Source organism: Hylobates moloch, unplaced genomic scaffold, assembly GCF_009828535.3.
Source record: "Hylobates moloch isolate HMO894 unplaced genomic scaffold, HMol_V3 SCAFFOLD_6, whole genome shotgun sequence".
Lineage (NCBI taxonomy): Eukaryota > Metazoa > Chordata > Mammalia > Primates > Hylobatidae > Hylobates > Hylobates moloch.
In genome coordinates this window covers 39772139-39795403 of record NW_026652281.1, presented here as the reverse complement: position 1 = coordinate 39795403, position 23265 = coordinate 39772139, and the positions used below count along the sequence as shown (strand labels likewise).

At 33.6% G+C, this 23265-nt stretch overlaps 1 protein-coding gene across 6 annotated transcripts in view; it reads left to right on the top strand.

Annotated features, from left to right (window-relative positions):
- The window catches only part of FER (FER tyrosine kinase), a 461875-nt gene that overhangs the window by 117156 nt on the left and 321454 nt on the right, over window positions 1-23265 (top strand). For 5 of the 6 annotated variants that reach the window (XR_009214069.1, XR_009214070.1, XM_032156698.2 and 2 more), the window contains 4 exons: window positions 3294-3477; window positions 6878-7015; window positions 7612-7731; window positions 18888-19010. Coding sequence is in view for 4 of the 6 variants with exons in the window: in XM_032156698.2 (XP_032012589.1) it covers window positions 3294-3477; window positions 6878-7015; window positions 7612-7731; window positions 18888-19010 (565 nt within the window). In the remaining 2 variants the exon portion in view is untranslated. Of the gene's footprint in view, window positions 1-3293; window positions 3478-6877; window positions 7016-7611; window positions 7736-18887; window positions 19011-23265 lie in introns of those variants that run through there. The other variant, XM_058440646.1, reaches the window with a different exon arrangement.

The following is a 23265-nucleotide window of genomic DNA, read 5'->3' as shown; positions in this document are numbered from 1 at the left end:
GGAATACTCAGATGGTTGCTGAGCCCAAGCAGAATGGCAACAGAAGGGAGACTGCCATCAAAAATTCTCAAGTTAAGATCTATTTCTGTTTCAGCTTTCTACATATGGCTAGCCAGTTTTCCCAGCACCATTTATTAAATAGGGAATCCTTTCCCCATTTCTTGTTTTTGTCAGGTTTGGCAAAGATCAGATGGTTGTAGATATGCGGCATTATTTCTGAGGGCTCTGTTCTGTTCCATTGGTCTATATCTCTGTTTTGGTAGCAGTACCATGCTGTTTTGGTTACTGTAGCCTTGTAATTTAGTTTGAAGTCGGGTAGCGTGATGCCTCCAGCTTGTTCTTTTGGCTTAGGATTGACTTGGCAATGCGGGCTCTTTTTTGATTCCATATGAACTTTAAAGTAGTTTTTTCCAATTCTGTGAAGAAAGTCATTGGTAGCTCGATGGGGGTGGCATTGAATCTATAAATTACCTTGGGCAGTATGGCCATTTTCACGATATTGATTCTTCCAACCCATGAGCATGGAATGTTCTTCCATTTGTTTGTATCCTCTTTTATTTCATTGAGCAGTGGTTTGTAGTTCTCCTTGAAGAGGTCCTTCACATCCCTTGTAAGTTGGATTCCTAGGTATTTTATTCTCTTTGAAGCAATTGTGAGTGGGCGTTCACTCATGATTTGGCTGTTTGTCTGTTATTGGTGTATAAGAATGCTTGTGATTTTTGCACATTGATTTTGTATCCTGAGACTTTGCTGAAGTTGCCTACCAGCTTAAGGAGATTTTGGGCTGAGATGATGGGGTTTTCTAAAATACAATCATGTCATCTGCAAACAGGGATAATTTGACTTCCTCTTTTCCTAATTGAATACCCTCTATTTCCTTCTCCTGCCTGATTGCCCTGGCCAGAACTTCCAACACTATGTTGAATAGGAGTGGTGAGTTACACCTTATACAAAAATTACTTCCAGATGGAGTAAAGACTTAAATGTTAGACCTAAAACCATAAAAACCCTAGAAGAAAACCTAGGCAATACCATTCAGGACATAGGCATGGGCAAGGACTTCATGTCTAAAACATCAAAAGCAATGGCAACAAAAGCCAAAATTGACAAATGGGATCTAATGAAACTAAAGAGCTTCTGCACAGCAAAAGAAACTACCATCAGAGTGAACAGGCAACCTACAAAATGGGTGAAAAGTTTTGCAACCTACTCATCTGACAAAGGGCTAATATCCAGAATCTACAATGAACTCAAACAAATTTACAAGAGAAAAACAACCCCATCAAACAGTGGGCGAAGGATATGAATGAACACTTCTCAAAACAAGACATTCATGCAGCCAAAAGACACATGAAAAAATGCTCATCATCACTGGCCATCAGAGAACTGCAAATCAAAAGCACAATGAGATACCATCTCACACCAGTTAGATTGGTGATCATTAAAAGGTCAGAAAACAACAGGTGCTGGAGAGGATGTGGAGAAATAGGAACACTTTTACACTATTGGTGGGACTGTAAACTAGTTCAACCATTGTGGAAGTCAGTGTGGCGATTCCTCAGGGATCTAGAACTAGAAATACCATTTGACCCAGCCATCCCATTACTGGGTATATACCCAAAGGATTATAAATCATGCTGCTATAAAGACACATGCACACGCATGTTTATTGCGGCACTATTCACAATAGCAAAGACTTGGAACCAACCCAAATGTCCAACAATGATAGACTGGATTAAGAAAATGTGGCACATATACACCATGCAATACTATGCAGCCATAAAAAAGGATGAGTTCATGTCCTTTGTAGGGACATAGATGAAGCTGGAAACCATCATTCTCAGCAAACTGTCAACAAGGACAGAAAACCAAACACTGCATGTTCTCACTCATAGGTGGGAATCAAACAATGAGAACACATGGACACAGGAAGGAGAACATCACACACCGGGGCCTGTTGTTTGGTGGGGGGAGTGGGGAGGGATAGCATTAGGAGATATACCTAATGTTAAATGGTGAGTTACTGGGTGCAGCACACCAACATGGCACATGTATACATATGTAACTAACCTGCACGTTGTGCACATGTACCCTAAAACTTAAAGTATAAAAAAAAAAAAGAATCAGCTGGAAATTGATGCCTTGACACCAATGAATCTCAATGCAAAGAAAGACAAGTTACAAAAGAATGCAAATAAAATTGTTTTACATTAAAAAAAAAAGAGATCTGTTTCTGGGGAGAGGATTTATTTGGAGGACTCTTTGGAAAGGGCAGAAATTAGTAAATATCTTGAACAGTTTATTTTCTGAGTCAACATTGACAAGAAATATTTGTGTAATTTGCATCAAAAGTTTAAGATCTGCTTAAAATTTTCATTTCTTTATATCTTCATTTGCTTTTATTGGCAATCTGTAAATGTTTTTTAAATGACTAGTAAAGGAACCATAAAATGTTTTAACTCATAACATTATCAGTATCTCTCAGACTTCTTCCACATGAAGTCTAAATTTCTCTGCTTGATTTTCAAGTCATTCAGCACCTAGAACTGCCCTCCCTAAGCAGACCTATTTCCTTAATTTTCTCAAAACTTACTGTCTTTAGACAAGCTTGTCTCTATGTAACTTTGTTCTTTCCATGTATTCACTCAATATTCCAGTTCACAAGGCTCTATGTCAAGGACTCTGTTTTGCCAAATACTGAATTCTCAATGTTTAGCACAGTTCCTAGTAGCATTCAGCTAATAATATTCACTGAATGAAAGGAAGGAATGAAGGGAAAGAAGGAAGGTGAGAGGAAGGAACTATCTGTTCTTATCTTTTTTATACTTCTCCAGATATGTCCCATATTTTAAGGTTTGTCTTCTCCACAAAGCCTCCTCTGATTACCCTTGTCTTTGTTGATATCTCAAACATAGACCTCAAAATTTAACATTATTTACAAACTTTCTCGGTTTCTTGGTTTTACAGTTTTATGTGCACTGTTGTTTCAATTTGGTATAAGCTTCTTGAAGATGAAAAGGATCGTATATCTGTACTTTTTTGTGTTTTACTTTGACCTTTATTCACCATTTAGTGTCCTACATGCCTCCTTCTTGGCAACCTTTGTGTTAAGGATTGGCAAATATAACAGTACCTTGTGTAAAGCTAAGCACATAGTATGTGTTCAATAAAATTTTGTTATTTAAAAAATGTGTGAAATAACATAAAACAGTAGTAATTCAGTTTGTATGTGGTGAAGATAAAATTTTTTTCTTATCTCTTTACTAACTTTCTTCAGTTTTTTTTTTTTTCAGGGAAGGAAACTGAAAAGGCCAAGGAACGATATGACAAAGCCACAATGAAACTTCATATGTTGCACAATCAGTATGTATTGGCGTTGAAAGGGGCACAGCTCCATCAGAATCAGTATTATGATATCACACTTCCCCTGCTTCTGGACTCCTTACAAAAGATGCAAGAAGAAATGATAAAAGCACTGTAAGACACATTTTCTTTTTATCACAAAATCCCTTCACAAAATGATTTCAACATATTTTCTTTCTAGTTTACGTGTTGCTTCATAAGTTTTATTATTGATCCAGTCCAGTGGGTATTTCAGACCTTGATTCTTCTTGATTTTCACTTTTCATGTACCTTCAGTTTGTGCTTATCCCCTAAACCTTCTAGCTAGCTTCCAAAATGGTCCTTCCTTTGTATGTTTTTGTTTTGTTTCCTTAGCTGGAAATTTAAATGAAAAAATTATAAGTGCAAAAGTGTTAGGAAGTGAATATCTACCTCCAGAGAGTTGGGTATTTAAATCTTGAACAACTGAAAAGTCTCAAGGAAGAGATTTTTTGAAGGTTTATTTGTCAGCTTCTTGTTCTTTTTTCTGTATAAGATTAAAATCAACAAATGTTTATTGAAGTTTTACGTATGCAAAGCATATTATGTGATGCTTAGGGATATAGAGAGGAGCAGGGCACAATTCTTGCCTTCTTGATCTAACAATATACTTTAATAAGTGAATCAAATGGACACATGTTTATCATACACACTGATACAAAATGACAGAAAAAATAAGTCATCCTTTGGTAGACCCTGTCTCCTTGCTTAGTTGTTTTAGTGCCTTCCAAATGACTAAATTCAATTATTTTCACTGAAAATTGTGTCGGGGAATTCTTCAATGTTAGAGTTGCTGTGAACTATGAGTAGGGTTGAAGAATGGTGTAGTAATGAAAGAGCATTAGAAAAGAAGTAAATGGTTATCTCTCAGGTGGAGATAAAGTTCACAAATAAGTAGTGAAGTATGAGAAAAGGAACTTGGGTCAGTTTAATGCAGGTTCTTGCATTGTAGTTAATTTATCTGTAATTACACATATTAGCACATAAACTCTTAGATTTAGCATATTTTGAAATGTAGTGGTAAATTGATATGAAAAATTATGAGCATTTTTCAGGTTATGGTGCAAGAGGAAGCCTGAATATTACATAAATTAAGCCATTTATACCAGAGGTTGCAAATTTTTTTGTGTGAACATTTTTTTTGTGTGCAAAAAATCAGACTTTAGCGATAACCTTGAGCAGTAGGATATAAATAACTCCCATAAGCTTAGTGTTCCAATAATGGAACACTAGTCATAAATGGGTTAATAAATGCCAAAGTAACTGTTAAAGGTAAAATGATAATTTCTACAACAAAACATTTCATTTATACACTACATTGCAGTTTGCAAAGCACTTTAATGTGCATTTGCTCACTTGTTCCTTACAGTATCCTGTAGAGTTAGGAAGTACAGGTTATATCCAGTGTATATCTGTGACAGACAAGGGAGAATGGACCCAGATTCACAAAGCTAAGAGGTGGCAGATCCGGAACTTGAAGCTTGAGTCTTCTGACTAACCCTGCACTCTCTGTGAGAGGAATGTAGTGATTTGAAGAATTTACCCTCAAAATTCTTGTGTACCCAGAATCTCAGAATGTGACCTTATTTGGAAATAGGGTCTTTGCAGATGTGATTAGTCAAGGATCTCAAGATGAAATCATTCTGGATTTAGAGTAGGCCCTAAATCCAATGACTGGAGTCCTTATAAGAAGACGAGAGGAAGCCCACAGAGAGACACAGAGAAGGCCTTGTGAAGACAGAGGCAGAGATTGACATCGTTTTCTTTGAAGGGCTCCCTGGTGCCATGATAGAGTTAGTACAACTAGCTATCATTGTGTTATATTATTCTGTTTACGTACAAATATTTCAGATTAGGGATAATATTTCTTGGGCTGTTGACTTCCACAGCCTCTGAAATTGGAAGAGCAAATTTGTCTTTGCTGCCTTCAAGACTCTGCTTGACTAACTTTTACTTCTCTTTATGTGAAAATAAAGATAATTTGATAGTATATACTTGTGTGTAGGTAAGACTAAATTTTAGGTGATCCTCCATATTCACATAAGAAGATAAAGTGTTTTTAGTTAATTTGAATATGCAAACTTCTTAGTGTTGATGAAATAGTGAAATGTCTACTTAAATATTTGATTCATAAATTTACTTATCTCTAAAGTACTTACTATTGATTTAGAAATGTTTCCTTTCCTATTTTCGTTTATTAATAGACATTTTTAAACTGTTCACATGATTTTCAATAATAGTATCTTCATCATCACTGGAATTTTTTTTGGGACATATAATGGTTTCTCATGGTATGTTATCTGTACTTTGTGTAATACATTATTTTAGATTTAGAATTTAAAAAATCCAAGCATGATTATATCACCACAGTTGAGTCTCATGGAACAAATACCCATTCATATAATATTAGGAGATTTTTTTCATTTTTCCTCCCCATTTGTATTGAAGGTGAATGTTAATTATCTCTACATTACACCTATTTACTGTATTGCTTTAAAAGAGTTATTTAGATAGGCTCATTTACATTAACAACATTCAGTACTTATGAGATTATAATCCCAGAGATACTGACTAAGTCTGTATTAAATTTTTCTGCCTCCTCTTTTCTTTAAATTGTGTCTGTCAGGTGATTTCTTTAATTATTTGAAACTAGCATTGCCTGAAACAATTTAAATCCCAGTTTTTCTACCCAAATGATATTTTCCTGTTTAAAATAAAGTAATTGAGAGAATACTTCACAATAAGGGAGGTTTTGTGAGGATTCGTTTTTTATAAGTAATGATTGTGGAAAAGAAAAACCATGCTTTGTATTTATTTCAGCATATGCAGGATAACCTTGTCTGTCTACACTTGCTGTTGACAGTGACCTATGGCATATTTTTACAGTATAGCATTTTTAAGTAGGAAGCTGGTATCTGCTACAGAATAGTTTTTTCCCTTTTGCATTTATTAGACCAGGCTAATAATTTTGATGACATTTTTGCTACTGACTGGAGGTCAAGAGAAGAAATTTAGATGTCATTCAAGGTATAGAACCAGTTCAACTAAGTATACAAAAAAGGGCAGAGGCCAAGAGGAGCAGGGAAGAACTAGAAAGATAGAGCATGTGAGGAAGTAACAGACACTGGAAAGGAACATTCAAGAGTCAGGAGTTGATCAGAGTTCTGTGTTATACAACCCAAAATTTATACGAGAATATTTAGACATAGAAAGTTATCAACTCTGGCCCTGCATTTTGGACGTATCAAATACATGTTTGAAAAGGTAATGCCATATTCTAGATCGTTTGTAATTATTGTATTATAACAAATATAAATTGCTAATCTGTAAATTTATATAATCCCTCCACTTTATACTCTCCAGGTATGAAATAAGGTGGTACAGGAAACAACCATCTGTACATTTTGATATTACATTTCTTATGCTTATTGTTCTGAATCCTTTCTGAGATGGTATCTCTCTTGATAAAACTTAAAAATTTTATTTTTGTTTTCAGCAAAGGTATATTTGATGAATACAGCCAGATAACCAGTCTTGTCACAGAGGAAATAGTGAATGTCCATAAAGGGATTCAAATGTCGGTTGAACAGATAGATCCTAGTACAGAATACAATAATTTCATAGATGTTCACAGGTATGACATGTTTATTCCTCTTTAAGGATTTATGACAGTATTATTTTTCATTCATATAATAGTTAACCACAGATAAAAATAAGAAACACTTAAGATCTTACTAAGACATAGAATATTTCATATTAATTTATCTGCTTTTAATTTTAAAAGTTCTTTGTCAATGATGATAACTACATAATGTATAGTTTTTGATATGTAAAAATTTGTTAGTTGTTAATCCGTATTTAATCCATGCTTAAATCCATATTTAATCCATGAAATTATATTTTCTTTTTAATGCTTATATAATAATACCATGACTTTATATGTATATTAAACTTTATGATGCACCAAATACTTTTCCATGGTATCTTATTTTATACTTAATACAATTGTGATAGGAATAAAGCAGGTTAATACCTGAATTCTACAAATAAGGAATCTAAGTCTCAAGTTACACAATTTTGAAACCCAGGATTTCGTTTGATTTATACTATTTGTGTTTACTTTGTTAACACAATTTTGGATAAAAACAAATATTCTGCCTTTAGTGTATATGAGGATATATTATGATACTATATTTACAATGATCAAAATTATTTGGCATGCTTTACTAGAACAACGGCTGCTAAAGAGCAAGAAATAGAGTTTGATACTTCCTTATTGGAAGAAAATGAAAATCTTCAGGCAAATGAGATCATGTGGAATAATTTAACAGCAGAAAGTTTGCAAGTAATGTAAGTATCCACAAAATATCAACAGTTTAAATACTAGTATTATTATTGCTTTATAGTTGTACTCTATCAGATTTAAAATATCAATTATTTTTACAAGTAATGAAAAGTAAATTTTTGGGGTCAGAGTGACATGTTTTGAGAAATATGTTAATTTTACTCATTTTCATCACTACTTTTGGTAATTCTGAATATCAAAGTTCTGTGTGATGTTACATTCATTTGCCCAATTGTTGCTAGTATTTGACATTGGAATAATGCTTTATGCTTTTCAAAATTTATATATATTTTAAAATCTCATTTCATCCTCACAATTTATTGGAAGAACCATTTTGGAAATTAGGTTGTTTACTGTTAGAGATAAGAGAGTTATTGATGTCAGAGCACTTAGTACAAAAAATTGACTTTTAATTGAATTATTTTCTCTTGAAGCAGGGATGTCTTCTGTTATAGGCTATTAAATCAGTTCCTTCTTCACTTCATTGTTTTTTTTGTGTAAAATATTAAAGGAATTTTGAGAAATCTCAATGTGTTTTTAGTTCTTTTCAAACATTAAAAGCAATTAGTAGTATATTTTTGAATTTAGAAAACATAAAGTGCTTTACTTCTAAATATTTGACCTATCTCTTGATTTTGTGTGGGAGCAACACAAGGAAATATATTAACAAACATTGCATGTATTTTTCTTTATGCCAGAACCACAGCTATAAATGATTACGCACTCATTGCTCCTCAATGTTAGACATGTTATATCGTATCACCTGTTGGAATTTTACCTCAAATGACTCAGCCAAACGTCCCCACCTAATATAATTAAACAATCTTCTTTCTATTGTTCAGTAACATGGTAGTGATACGGGTAATTAGCTAAGGTAGGAAACGCGGACTGGCTCTTGGAAGGGGTTTGGAATCTTTTTTTTTTTTTTAATTTTATTTCATTTTAATTTTCAGACGAGGTCTCACTTTGTTGCCCAGGCTGGAGTGCAGTGGTACGATCTTGGCTCATTGTAGCCTCTGCCTCGCAGTTCAAACGATTCTCATGTCTCAGCCTCCCGAGTAGCTGGATTACAGGCATGTGCCACCATGCCTGGCTAATTTTTGTGTTTTTTGTAGAGATGGGGTTTTGCCCTGCTGGCCAGGCTGATCTCAAATTCCTGACTTCAAGTGATTCACCCGCCTCGGCCTGCCAGAGTGCTGGGATTACAGGCGTGAGCCACTGTGCCTAGCCACGTTTTGGAATCTTTAAAGCTGGCTAGATAGGATTGAAGAAACTAACAAATATTTGTCCACAAATCATGTGTACAAGATGAAGGCTTAATAATTATGGTATACTGACTACTGATGAGAGCAGTGGAGGCATGAGAGTACACTGCATTACAGAGTTTTTCCTAGCAGCCTTATTGGGATTTTTGAGGCTGTTCCTAAGTTTTTCATGCCCTACACAGGGATCTCACTTGACTAGGTTTCTGACCAATGATATTTACAATGCCATCTCTAAACCAGTAGTCCTTGCCCTGGGTGATTTTATACTCCAGGGGACATTTGATAGCATCTGGAGACATTAGCCATAGATGCTGCTAAACATCCTACAGTGCACAGGACAGCCTCCCAAAGAATCATCTGGTGAAAATATCAGTAGTGTTGAGGTTGAGAGACTGTGCTCTAAACAATAGAGTTGAATATATGGTACAAAATGGATAGCAGAGTTTCTCAATTCCTGTGCAGTGAGACATTCCATTTCTCAATTCACGTGCTGCTGGTGAAGGAATATGACATAGATTACTCCTGTTTTTTAAATTATAATATTGCTCCCAAATAACTTACTAATTTATTCATCTGATATATTTACTGTATATCTAAGGTTGTAAGGGTTAATAGCTTCAAGGTAACACTGAAATTGATTAATATGTTTTAATAAACACCAGAAAGAGTGAGTAGATAGATTTTGGAATATAATGTGGTGAAATTAAAAATAGCTACCTGTTATAAGCTTATGTAAAATCAGAGATTTTGTGACCAAAGAAGAATTTGTTTTATAGCTTTCTAGGGTATAATGAGAGCAAAATTAGTTATGCTCATAAATCATTGTTTCTTAATTATAGAGATGAAGCAGTAAACAAAAATGCAATAAATTAAAGGTAATAAATCTTTGATAATGTGATAGAAGTTTTAATTGCTCACATTTTACTGAGATAAAACTTTAGTTACATTTCATTGAACAGTGTCTGTATTCAGGACGAGTTTAAGATTAGGGTTTCTTCAAGAATTTTATTCCCAGAGAGTTACTCAGCATCTCTGTTGGCACTTTCAAATAAGTATTAAGGTAATTCCATTAAAACTGTATGTATTTTTTTAATGTAATATAAGACTTACAAAAATCCTTCTTCCTTTTTTTTTTTTTTTTTTTTTTTTTAGCTTACTAGTGCTTTAAAGTTAAACATCTTTTCTTTCCTGAAGGCATTAATATTGTTAATTTAGTTGTAGATTTGTGTTGTGATATTATTCTAATAGAAGTGAAAGAAACAAATGAACAGTTAGTTCCTGGAAAAAGAAATACAAATTACCAATAGTACTTGGAAAAGATACTCTTCATTGGCAATTAAATATAATTTAAAAAGAAATAGGCTATGTAACTTACCAGACTAGCAAAGATTAAATAATTGGATAATACCCAGTGTTGTATAAAGTACAGATATATAAGCCCTCTTATAAAATGTTGCTGCATATGTAAGTGGTGTATAATTTGGCAAATTATGTTTGTGAAACTGGGCAGATTGCTTATCCCCTCTGTTATGGAAATCTAACACTATGACATGTACCTGATAAAGTTACCACCTTTACCTATCTGAACATGTACCAGGAAGCATTTTATCGTAATCTCATTGTTTATCTATCAACCATATTTATAAAGGTCTGAATACATAGGAGAGTTAATTATTTGTAGGATTATCTCCTATTTATAGGAAAATTTTTTGGATGGTATCTTACCATGTGGTCAAAGGCTGTTTCTCAGCTTCAGATAACTTCTAGTACTGGACACCTGAAGCTGTGCACTTCCCATCACACATGCATTTAGGCTACATTATTTTTGGGCTTAAATCTGAGGTTGCTTTCTTTGTATCTATTATATATAATATAATCTCTCTCCTTCCCAACACCTATCTCCCATCGGCCTCTTTTTTTGCATCTACCTTCTTTGCCAAATGCTGAAAGGGTTTCTGTGCTTAATTTATTTTTAATCATCTATTTATTAAAATTATATATGCAAATATTTCATCTCATCTAGTTACTATTTAATTGAATAATTTGGGACTCAATAATTTTAGTTTTTCAAATTAGTTGAAAAAGTAAAGTCTATACAATTTTGAACATTAGAAGAATATATTTAAGTGTCTGTTTTGTGCTTTTTGTCATTATGGACAGATGAGTCATCTAATGGTGACCTATTGCAAACTTAAATGGCGTTTTGAATCAACACATCAGTAGGCTAAGTATGACAAATTAAAAATAGCAGGTTATTCTAAAATAATATAAGCATTAACTTGTCTGCAAAATAAGGAATTTTGTTTAATTTTAATCAAGTAACGAATTAAGGTCCTATTTAGTTATTTTGTTGACTCTGTTTTCTGATTTCAAATGAGGTCTCTTTATTATAAGGTGTTGTTGCCCAGCAGTAGTAGGTATATTTGAATACCATGATTACATAAAATGTGTAGTCTTGTATTCTAAAACAAAATCTAGTCTCAGGCCTTATGATTTCAAGTACATTTTTTAAAGTTTAAAATCAGAACATATTTAGCTTTTAGAATGTAAATAGGATCTCTCAATTGAAGAATGGTAATTCTTTATGTGGAAAAGTGATTGTCTTGGATCTTATAGGGCATGAGTCAGCAAACTATAGCCCATGAGGCAAATCCAGCTAGTTGCCTATTTTTGTGCAGCCTATGAGGCTAAGAATGCTGTTTGCATTTTAAATGATTGGAAAAAATCAAAGGAAGAATTATATTTTGTGAGACACAAGAATTATGTGATGTTTAAATATCAGAGTACATAAATAAAGTTTTATTGGAACACAGCCATGCTCATTCATTTACCTGCTGTCTGTGAGTGATTTCCCGCTACACTGGCAGAGCCAAGCAGTTGTGACAGAGACCATATGTGGCACACTCATCACTTCACACATCTGCTTGGCACTATACAAATCACAGTGACACAGTTATAACTCAACAGCATTTTGAGTGCCACACATATCAGTATACTGTGGCATCTTATTTTTATTATCAGTTCATGCCTATAGTGTCAAAAGAAGAGAAAATGGATTTCAAATGTGGCACTTTTAAGGCATAGCAGAGTGTGGATTATTTTGTTACTGAATTAGATGAAGAAACATTGTGTTTGTTATGTAATTGCACCATGCCTGCTAAGCACTGAATATACTTAATTAAAATCTTATGGTCATGGATTGCTATTGGTATTTGGCAGTACTAGTCTATGTACTGTACAAATGTGAAAGACTTAAAATTTTATTAAATATCTGCATTAATAGGTGAACATTTATAGTTGATTTTGATTATGAACACTGACTTTGAACTGCAGTAATAGGAAGTATTATGGCCATCAAAAGATTTTCATTCTTCTCATTAAGAGACTTGCATTACGATTACATGTACCCAATTATTACTATATTTTGAATTTGCCAACAAAATATTTGTGAATCTTTGTTTTCTCTTTTGTTATATAAATACCTATATACTATGCTTGATTTTGCTTCTTGGTGGCAAAGTCTAAAATATTTGCTTTCTGTGCTTTTATCAGAAAATGGTTGCTGACTCCTGTTACAGAGGATGATACCAATTTAACCCCTCCAAATATCTGAATCAACCTTGTATTTAATGGGGTGTGAAATACTTCACTACTCCTTCGTCTCTTACATAGAGCCTTGCTTTTACCAAATCTGTTTTTGGCTGTTTTTGTTTACAGTATTAGCTCAAGTTTGGTCTCTAGTTGAACATATACAGTATTATAATTTGCTCAGGCTGTGGTAGGGGAATACTTTAGGAGTGAGTTGGAAAGATTTGGAAAAATATAAAATATTGAAATCAGGTGACATGTCGGAAGGACCGTTTGATTAAGGGAAGCAAAGTTGTATGGAAGAAAGCAGATGGATTTGTTGGATTGGAGGTGGATTAAGTGGGTATTAGGAGGTGAGTGTATTTAACAGAAACTCATAACTTTTTCTTGGTTGTAGAAGCCATCTTCTGTTTACTCTTGAGAAAAGCTCATAAAGATTTGTGTTACCGTATAGAATGTCATCCATAAAAATCCTATGCTCTTGCAATTATATTTTAAGAAAGAGGTGGCAAGAAATAGTTTATGTTTTCAATTTATATTGCAACAATAGAGTAAAAGAGATGTCAGAAAAGTTACCTCAGGCAACTATAAATTCCATTTTTTAAATTAACCCAAATGTCACACTTAAAGTTTTGGCATTGCAAATTTCGTGTAAGAAATAAAAGTTAAGATGGTTTGTCAAGTCATAATTTTTTTTTGGAAGTTGGAAGTTTGATCCCTTTAAGAGTGTTGTAAGATTTAGATCATGACATCCAATGATTATGATATAAAAGGTGTTGGATAAGTATTGGAAACTTTTTATTATCCATAATAAAGGTTTTAGGACTTTGTATCTTTTTTTTTTTTTTTTTTTTTTTTTGAGACTGAGTCTTGCTCTGTCGCCCTGGCTGGAGTGCAGTGGCGCAATCTCTGCTCACTGCAGCCTCCACCTCCCAGTTTCAAGTGATTTTCCTTCCTCAGCTTTCCAAGTAGTTGGAACTATGGGTGTGCACCACCATGCTTGGCTAATTTTTTGTATTTTTATTAGAGATGGGGTTTCACCATGTTGTCCAGGCTGGTCTCGAACTCCTGACCTCAAGTGATCCACCCGCCTCAGCCTCCCAGAGTGCTGCGATTACAAGTGTGAGCCAACATGCTGGGCTGCCTTTGTATTGTTTAATACAATTAAATCTTTAAAAATTATCTAACTAAAGCATGCAGATGATAAAATGTATAAAATCTTACAAAAAGGTATACAATAAAAATAAAAAATTTCCTTTCTTCTTTTTGTCTACCACCATCACTACCTTCCAGGTTTAACTCACGAAAAAAGAGTATGTATTTTTCCAGAATGTATATACAATGTATATACATGTGTATGAATTGTTTTCTTCTGTGTAAGTAGGAATTATTTTATGCATATTCCTTTGCATCATCCTCTTTTTTTTTTAACACATATTAAATCTTCTTAATGTGTACAGTGTTTTACTACTTGTATGTAACGTAATTTCTTTAGTTTTGTTATTTGATGGGCATTTAGGTTATTTCCAGTTTTTTCCATTGCCAGAGTTGGTGCTAGGTTTTGTGGGACTCTAAGCTTATAAAACTGGAATGTGGGGAACGTCTTTAACAAAATCTATACAAACTTACAAATACAAAATTAAGTACAGAGTCTTGGAAGGGATCATGCAAGTGAGGCACCTGAGAATTAAGCATCATAAGCACCACAATACATTTACTTTTGTTTATTGTGATTATACAATAAACATTCTTGTATTTGCATCTTTGTACACTTTTGAAGCATATATATAGGATAAATTCTAGGATGTGTAATTACTAAGACAGGATATTAGTTGTTAAGGGTGTGGATTCAGGATTTAAGCTGCCTGGGCTCTATTATCAGCTTTTCCCACTAGCCAGCTCTGTGACTTTGGACAAGAGCTTTAACCTCTCTGCTTCAGTTCTTCATATGTAAATGGAGATTATAAGAGTGTTATAAGAATTATATAAATTTAAGTGCTTGTTTATAAAGTGCTTAAAACTATTCTTGGCACTCAGTAAATGTTAAGTATTATGTCATTTTGTGAATTTTTTCCAGGCAGGGTCATTTTATGACTTTTAACTGCTTTGCATTATAATATTATAATATTTAATTTAAAAATGTAAAGTATAAGCCGTTTGAATTGTTACTATTTTTTATGCTATTTTATTTTATTTAAGTTCCAGATACATGTGGAGTACATGCAGTTTTGTTATATATAACGTGTGCCATGGTGGTTTGCTGCACCTATCGACCCATCACTGGGTATTGTCTCGCATGCATTAGCTATATATCCTAATGCTCTCCCTCACCCTGCCTGCCCTCCCCTCAGAGGCCCCAGTGTGTGTTATTCCCCTCCCTGTATCTATGTGTTCTCTTTTGAACTGTTACTATTATATTTGTATATGAAACATGTAATAACATGATGGTGAATATTGTACTTTGAAATTTATGAACTATTCTTACATTTGTTATGTCATCTATACATCAACTGTAATTACTCGAATGTTTTTCTCTTCACTTAATTCACACATTACAGGTTTTTTTTTTTAAGGGGATAATGGTAAGAAAGAGTAAATACTTTCACCATATGTATTTTTTTTGAGATAAAAAAATATATATATATATTTGAGATGAAGTCGCGCTCTGTTGCCTAGGCTGGAGTGCAGTGGCACAATCTTGGGTCACTGCAACCTCCGCCTCTCAGGTTAAAGTGATTCTCCTGCCTCAGCCTCCTGAGTAGCTGGGATTACAGGTGCCTGCCACCACACCCAGCTAATTTTTGTATTTTTAGTAGAGACGAGGTTTCACCATGTTGGCCAGGCTGGTCTCAAACTCCTGACCTCAAATGATGCACCCCCCTCAACCTCCCAAAGTGCTGGGATTACAGATGTGAGCCACTGCTCCTGGCCTCCGTGTATAATTTTATTCTTCTAAATTCATTTGTCTTTTCTTCTTTGATGTCTGTCTAGTAGAATGTAAGTTTCCTGAGGGCAAACTTGTTTATTGTTGTATCCCTACTGTCTAGCAGAGTGTCTGACACAAGGAATGTGTTTAATAAACACTTATTTAAATGAATGATTGAAGTTTTGAGAAGAGAGATGAATGGAAAATTAACCAGGAAGAGAATGAGAATAAGGCAAATGAGCAGGGAAAAGCAGCAAAGGGTAGAACAGAAGAAAGTGATAAGGAGAGGAAAGGCTTTTTATTAAATTCAGCTTTGATGTAGCATGGTCAAGGCAGTGATAAGAAGCTGGTTGTTTTTTCTGTTTCCACCAGACTTGGGTGTCAGAAAGTGGTTGGGACAGATTCTGAGGTAGGGCTCTGTGTTCTAAACTTTGATTTGAATGAAATGAGATTATATGTAAGGCAGAGTTGGAACAGCAAAGCATTATGTGTTATTTACTTATATATTTATTTATAATTATTTAATAAGGAAGTTGGAGCCAGTGGTTGAAATGTAGCTTTCTTGACAATGATCTTGAATCTTAATACAGTAATGTTTTCTTTATCTGATGGTCAGAATATGAAGTATTCCATGCAAGCCAATTCTCTCAATAACTGAAGCTTGTATCTCCATGATATTCAAAAACATAATTTTACTAGATTTGATACAAATGTCTTATGAATATATACATATGATTAAAGAAAAATGTTCAATCTGATCTTTCTCTGATGACTCTTGATCATTGTTATAAGTATTATTGCTTTATTTTGCTTTAATATCAAATGCTGTCAGAGACTTACTGAAATTTATTATGTTGTTTCACTCTAAATAAAAATGAAATAATATTTATTGCTGTATTTAGCATTCTTCCGATTATGTATGATAGTTTTTCTGCCTCTCATCTCTATTACCTATTATTTAATGATTCTAAAAAAATCTATTCCTGTTATAAGAGATTCAAACAATGCTGATATATATGGAGTAAACTATGAAAGACTTCTTTGGACTTAAATCACTCCCTACTCCAATCCCACACCTCTCAGAGTATTGATAAAACTTTGGTTTATAGTCATCTGTTTCTTATCCTATGCACTCACATATAAACACATACCACATAAATATATTGTATTAGTCTGTTTGGACTGTATTAGTCTGTTTTCACTGATAAAGACTTCTGAGCCTGGGAAGAAAAAGAAGTTTAATGGACTTACAGTTCCCCATAGCTGGGGAGGCCTCACAATCATGGTAGAAGGCAAGGAGGAGCAAGCCACGTTTTACATGGATGGCAGCAGGCAAAGAGAGTTTGTGCACGGGAACTCTTCATTTTAAAACCATCAGATCTCATGATACTTAATACTGTGAGAAGAGCATGAGAAAGACCTGTCCCCATGATTCAGTTACCGCCCACTGGGTCCGTCTCACAACACGTGGGAATTGTGGGAGTTACAATTTGAGATGAGATTTGGGTGAGGACACAGCCAAACCATATCAGACTGTCATACAAATTACCATAGGCTGGATGGCTGAAACAACGGAAATGATTTCTCACAGATACGGAGGCTGGGAAGTCCAAGATCAAGATGTTAACTGATTTGAGTTACTTATGAGGGCTCTTTTCCTGACTTGTAGATAGGTAATTCTTGCTGTGTCCTCAGATGACCTTTACTTTGCGTACATGAGGAGAGGGAGAGGAGAGGTAGTGAGTTCTGTGCTGTTTCTTCTTATAAGGGCTCTGATCCCATCATGAGGGCCCCACCTTCATGACTTCACCTAATTCTAATTACCTCCTAGAGGTTTCATCTCCAGATACCATTATATTGGGGGTTAGGGCCCCAACAGATGAATTTTGGGGTCACAATTCAGTTCATGGAACATATGCATGTATATGTATTTTAATATAATTAGAACAGTCCTATATGTATTCTGCTACATCTTGCCTTTTAATTTAAAATTGTATCTTAGAAAAACCTTATATATGTGTACCTAATTCTTTTTTTAGTGACCGTATGCTATACTATGGCATTTAAATATTTTGTAGTTTTTTGCTTTATAATCAATATTGCAACAAATATTTTTGTATGGACAGACTTTATGCATACTGTACAAGTGTCTTGGTAAGACATGTTTTTAGATGGTCAGATAATTTTCTAATTTAAAATTTGAGAGACAGTTCCAAGATGACCCCTGAAAAATCTGTGCCAATTTTTTCACATCAGTGATGTATAATTGTTTCCATTTAAAAAAAAAATTGCTATTACTGGATATTCCAAGTATTTTTCATGCTTGTCAATTTTGGTGAAAAATAACTTATTATATAGTCAGTCAAGTTGTAATAATGTCACATGCTTATTGATCATTTAATTTTTTCATGGTGAACTTCCATTGTGTTAAGCATATGGACTTCATATGCTTATTGATCATTTAATTTTTTCATGGTGAACTTCCATTGTGTTTTTTGTCCATTTTCATATTAGTTTGTCTTTTTTCTAAGAGTTTTTCTGCACGAAAAGGGCTCTTTCTGGTAATTGGCGCTGCATGTATTTCTTCAGTCTGAAGCTTGCTTTTGACTTTATGATCTTTTTAAGTTCAAATAAATTTACATTTTTATAGGGTTAGATTATTTAATATTTTCTTTTTTGTCTTTTGGGTTTCATGTCTTGCTTTGAAAAGCTGAAGATAAAAATTTTAAAGTGATATGATAGCCATGTATGTTTTTGTGGTAGAAATACTTCCATTAAGGACTCAATGCATTTTATACAAACATAAATTATCTGGTTTGTGAGCGCATATTAATTTATGTATTAAATTGTCTTCAATTCTATACAGAAAATACTCCTAAAGAATTATTACAATATGTGAAAATAGAAATAGCTTACCGTGAATTTAAAATGACAAATAACTGAGCCTCACTTTCATTTCTTTAAAATAATACTATATATCTCATAAGATTGTTGTGAAGAGTAAATGAGATAACATCTGCAAATAATGCTACTTACCATTTACTCAATGTCTCCCAAAGTTGTTCTCTTCTCTTTTCTTTACCTACTTCTCTTTTTCTTTTTGGTGAATAAGACTCTAGACCAGTATTGCCCGAGTACTTACTGTGATTTTTGAAATATTCTTTTTTCCACCATCCAGTAAGGTAGCCAGTAGCTACATTTCTGTTTAGCACTTGAAATGTGTCTAATGCAACCAAGGAGCTGAAATTTTACTTTAGTTTAAATCAGATTATATGTGGCTACTGTTTTGGATATTGCAACATAAGATATATGAATACTTTTTTGATACGTATAAAGTGAAAGTTAATTTGTTGATTGATGTTGAGGATACTGTTTATTCTAGGTTGAAAACGTTAGCAGAAGAACTTATGCAAACACAGCAGATGCTTTTAAACAAGGAGGAGGCTGTTTTGGAGTTAGAGAAGAGAATTGAAGAATCTTCTGAGACTTGTGAGAAGAAGTCTGAGTGAGTAAAAGAGAAACAATTTGAAGGAAGAATGTTTAATTGTAATTTTGCAAAAATATTTTGGTTACATGGCAGTGTGAACCTAACATTTCTAGAAACAGAAACTTTCATTTTAAGTATAAAGTTTTGTATAGTTAATTTCTAGGATTCTAGAAAAATGATTCTGTGGTTTTAAAAAATACAGGGTCCTTGGGAAAAATGATTATGTATTTTTGTAAATATAGCATCCTGATCGTATGTCTCAATGTTTTAACAGTTTGAACTATCTTTCAAAAATTCATTGTTAAAAGCTGTCTTTACTTTCCTACATCCATTTTTACCAGACCCATTGTGAATTCCCCTGTTAAGAAAGTGGCAGACCAGTATTACCTATAAATAGTCTCTACTATGTTAAAAGGAAGCAGACTGATTAGAAAACAGATAAAAATCACTCAGTGATTAGCTGTGCTGTTTTGTCTTGCTGATTTCTGGATTTGCAAATATCTTCCTAGGTCCACAGACTTTACTTGTGTTGGTATACTCTTCTTTTACTGACTTCATTATGCTTTCTACTGTTTAAGAATTTAAAATTTAATCTAAACTTAAAGTTTCTAATCTGCCTTTATTAATTGCATCTACAACAGTGGGTGCTGGTGTGGTTTTTCTAATCCTGACTAGACCTTACATATTTCTTGCTATTATACTCTCACATATTCTTTGATTTATCAAGACTCTCAAGGAATTTGTGATATATAGGATTTCTCTGGTTTGTACCTGCTGTTTCTGCACAACTTTTCATATCTCCTCCACTTATTTCAGATCTCTGATTACTTATCTCCCTCATCATAGTGAGCAGTTGGACGTCCACATCCCAGAAAAAAGTTAGAAACATTGGATGACATTTTTCTTCTTTTCTGAGATTAGAGTTCCAAACCCACCCAAATTTGTACTCATCCTCTTTCCTTACTTCAATAGAGGAACTGTTCTTTGTCTTAAGTTCATTTCTTATGCCTGTTTTTTTTGTTTTTTGTTTTTTTTGTATTTTCTCATCTCTACTTTCTCAGATTTTACATAATTTATGTATTACGTTCACCTTTCCATCCCAACTGGGTCCTTGTGCTCACTTTTAAAATATACTTAAGTCTTGACTCTGAAAAACAATCTCCACCTCCCTACCCACCCCAAATAATCCTTTTTAAATCTCCATATTTTTTCCCAAGTACTATCTTTGCTTTCTGTTTTCTTAGTTCAAACTTGTTCCAAAAGTGATTATGCTCACTCATTTCCTCAATTCCCACTTAGTTTTCAAAGTCTGGCTTTTTGCCCTATCGCTATGGAAATGGGTAGCTCTGAGATCACAATGACGTCTACAATGCTAGCTAAATTTAGAAACTCTCTTACTTGACCTCTTAATAGTATCTGAATTTACTGACTTCATTTATTTTCTTTTCCCTTCGCCTTTGGAACTCAAAATGCCAGATCTTAATCCTCTCTTTCTGGCCACTCCTTTGCAAACCCATTCTCTTCCACTCAGCCAATCCATTTTAGAGTTATGGAAGGCATGGCCCTAGGCTGTCTCACTCCTCTCCCTGAACTTTTTTCCTAAGTGATCTGGTGAAGATGACCCATTTATTACTCTCTCTCAGATTTATTTTCTGAACTCTGTGGCCATGTAACCAATTGCCTACTTGACATGCCTTTTTGAACGTCTTAGAAGTATCCTAAATTCCCAATGTCTAAAGGCTGACTTAAAAATCTCAATACAACCCAACCAAACTCAGCCTAACCTAGTTCACTCTTAGTATTCTTTATTTCAGTGAATGGCAACATCATCTATTCTATTATACCACGTCAAATTTTAGAGGGCTACTTTTCTCATTTATACTATAGCTGTTATTACAACTTGGTGTTAAATTTTTGTCTGGGTCAGTTTGGTCTGCTATAACAATGTGCCATAGACTAGGTAATTTAATAAAGAGCAGACTTTATTTCTCACAGTTCTGGAGGCTGTAAGTCTGAAATCAGGGTGCCAGCATGATTGGGTTCTTTTGAGGACCCTCTTCCAGACTGCAGACTGCCGTCTTCTCATTGTATCCTCATGTGGCAGAAAGAGGGTAAGAGCTCCCCGGGATCTCTTTTATAATGGCAGTAATCCCATTGATAAGGGCTCTACTTTCATGACTTAATTACCTTCCAAAGGCCCCCACCTCCTAATACCATTGTATTAGGGGTTTTCAACATCTGAATTTTGGCAGCATACAAACATTCAATCCATTGCGACATTAAATGGGAATCGATGAGCCCTGTAAAGGCGAGAACAGGAAAATTTGAGTTACTCTGATCATTCCTTTACTAAATCTGCAAATTTTTAATATTGCATTAACAGAAGATTTTATTTGAATGATAAAACATCACCCATTGTATAAAATTAAACAAAAGAATTATATTTTGCTTTTCTGTGTTTGTGGATGAATCTCTTCACATGTTTATAGATGACCAAGTGGTTCTACTTTTAACAATTTTGCAAAAGCACACATTATAATGACTCCTATTTTAAAATTTCCTGGATATAAAGAAGGAAAATTGAAAGTACTAACCATCTCACCAGAATGTCTGGCTATAAGTTGTTGGAGGAGATGATCTTTAAGGGCTCCCTAATCTAGAAGTTATGAGATTATTTGAATTTTTGCATGTTTTCTTGACTCAAATCTTTGCCTCTCTTTTTAGCTACATAATGGGTGTATAATCCATGTTCCTCTACCTGTTTATATTTATCAGGATATGAGAATGGATATAAGAGAGGAGCCTTGAAGGGTAGTGGATATATGGAAAGTAACATTTCTTGAGTTTTTACTTTGTGTTACATATTATGCTGGATATTTTTTATATATATATTATATATAACATATATAAACATATATGTGTGTGTGTGTGTGTTAACTCATTGAATGTTATCTTTCTGTGCCTTTTGTGTAGTAGCTTGTGTTTTACCTTCAGGTCTTTGAGAGTTTAGATAACTTACTTACAATCACATACATAGTAAATGGTAGAAAAGACATGAGTTGCTGACTCCATAGCTTCTGTCTTTTTGATCATATCATTTGCTTGATCTTATGATTTTAACAGCATTCTTTAGAGGATAAGTTAGCTGGGGTAAGTATGCCAAGCTTTTCAGGGGGTGAGACCTGTTTAACCCAACTCTTGTTAACCTTTGTTACCATGGAGTTTTTATTGTTAGAGTCAAGGTATAATCTTGAAAATGTTAAGCATATTTATATGACTAAAGAGTTACTGCTAAATTTCATTAAATACAGACATTGGTAGGGTGGAAGTTTGCCTTTGAATTATATGTTAACAGATTTTGCTAAACACATAGTCTGAAAGGGATTCCAGGGCAAATGTTTGCATTTTAATTTCTTAATATTTCTTGAATATTTCCTTTTATTGTGTACATGTGTATATATCTACACATGTATGTTTAAATATGCATATATAATTAAAAGCGATTTTTATCTAGTTTTAATAATAAGCTTACATTATCTTTACTTCTCAACACTGTTAGTTTCATGTACTATTACTTAAGACTACATTTCTTCCCGAATGTCAAAAATAGTCTATGTTAGATATTTACATTCTTAAATTATTTTTAAATTAATGGAATTATATTGAATGTTTACTTAATAGAAATAACAGTATTTGTCATATCAAAATATGAGACTAAAACCGAATTTTTATAATTTGAGTTTAATATATCCATGTCTCTAAAACATCTAATGACAGTGAAAAAATAAATTATATGATAAATCATTTGATAGCTTTGATTCCTGTAATTGAATAATATGAAGTGAAAAGTAAACTACAAGAATGGCTTTTATGTGATTTTAAATTGACACATTAGCAAAAACAGAGTTCAAGCTTATATAAGTAATGCAAGTCTTAGCTGAAATGTAGCTATCACAGAATTTTATTTAAAAAATACAGAATGAAAGGAATAAAACCAACCATTTGAAATTTTTATAAAAAAATTTTAATGTATTAAATGCACTAAATATGCTAAATTAAATACCTTTAGTGTACTTGGTGCATTTAGTATATTTAATACACTAAAATTTTGTATTGTATAATATACACTAAATATACTTTAATCCAACACAGAGTATCAGTCTAGTATATATACCTTCACTCATTACTTCTAAAGCCTGTTTATTCAAATGGAAATAATACCAATCTTTTTCCTGATTTGTGGTCGTTGACTTTTGTATTAGAAAAAAGTTAC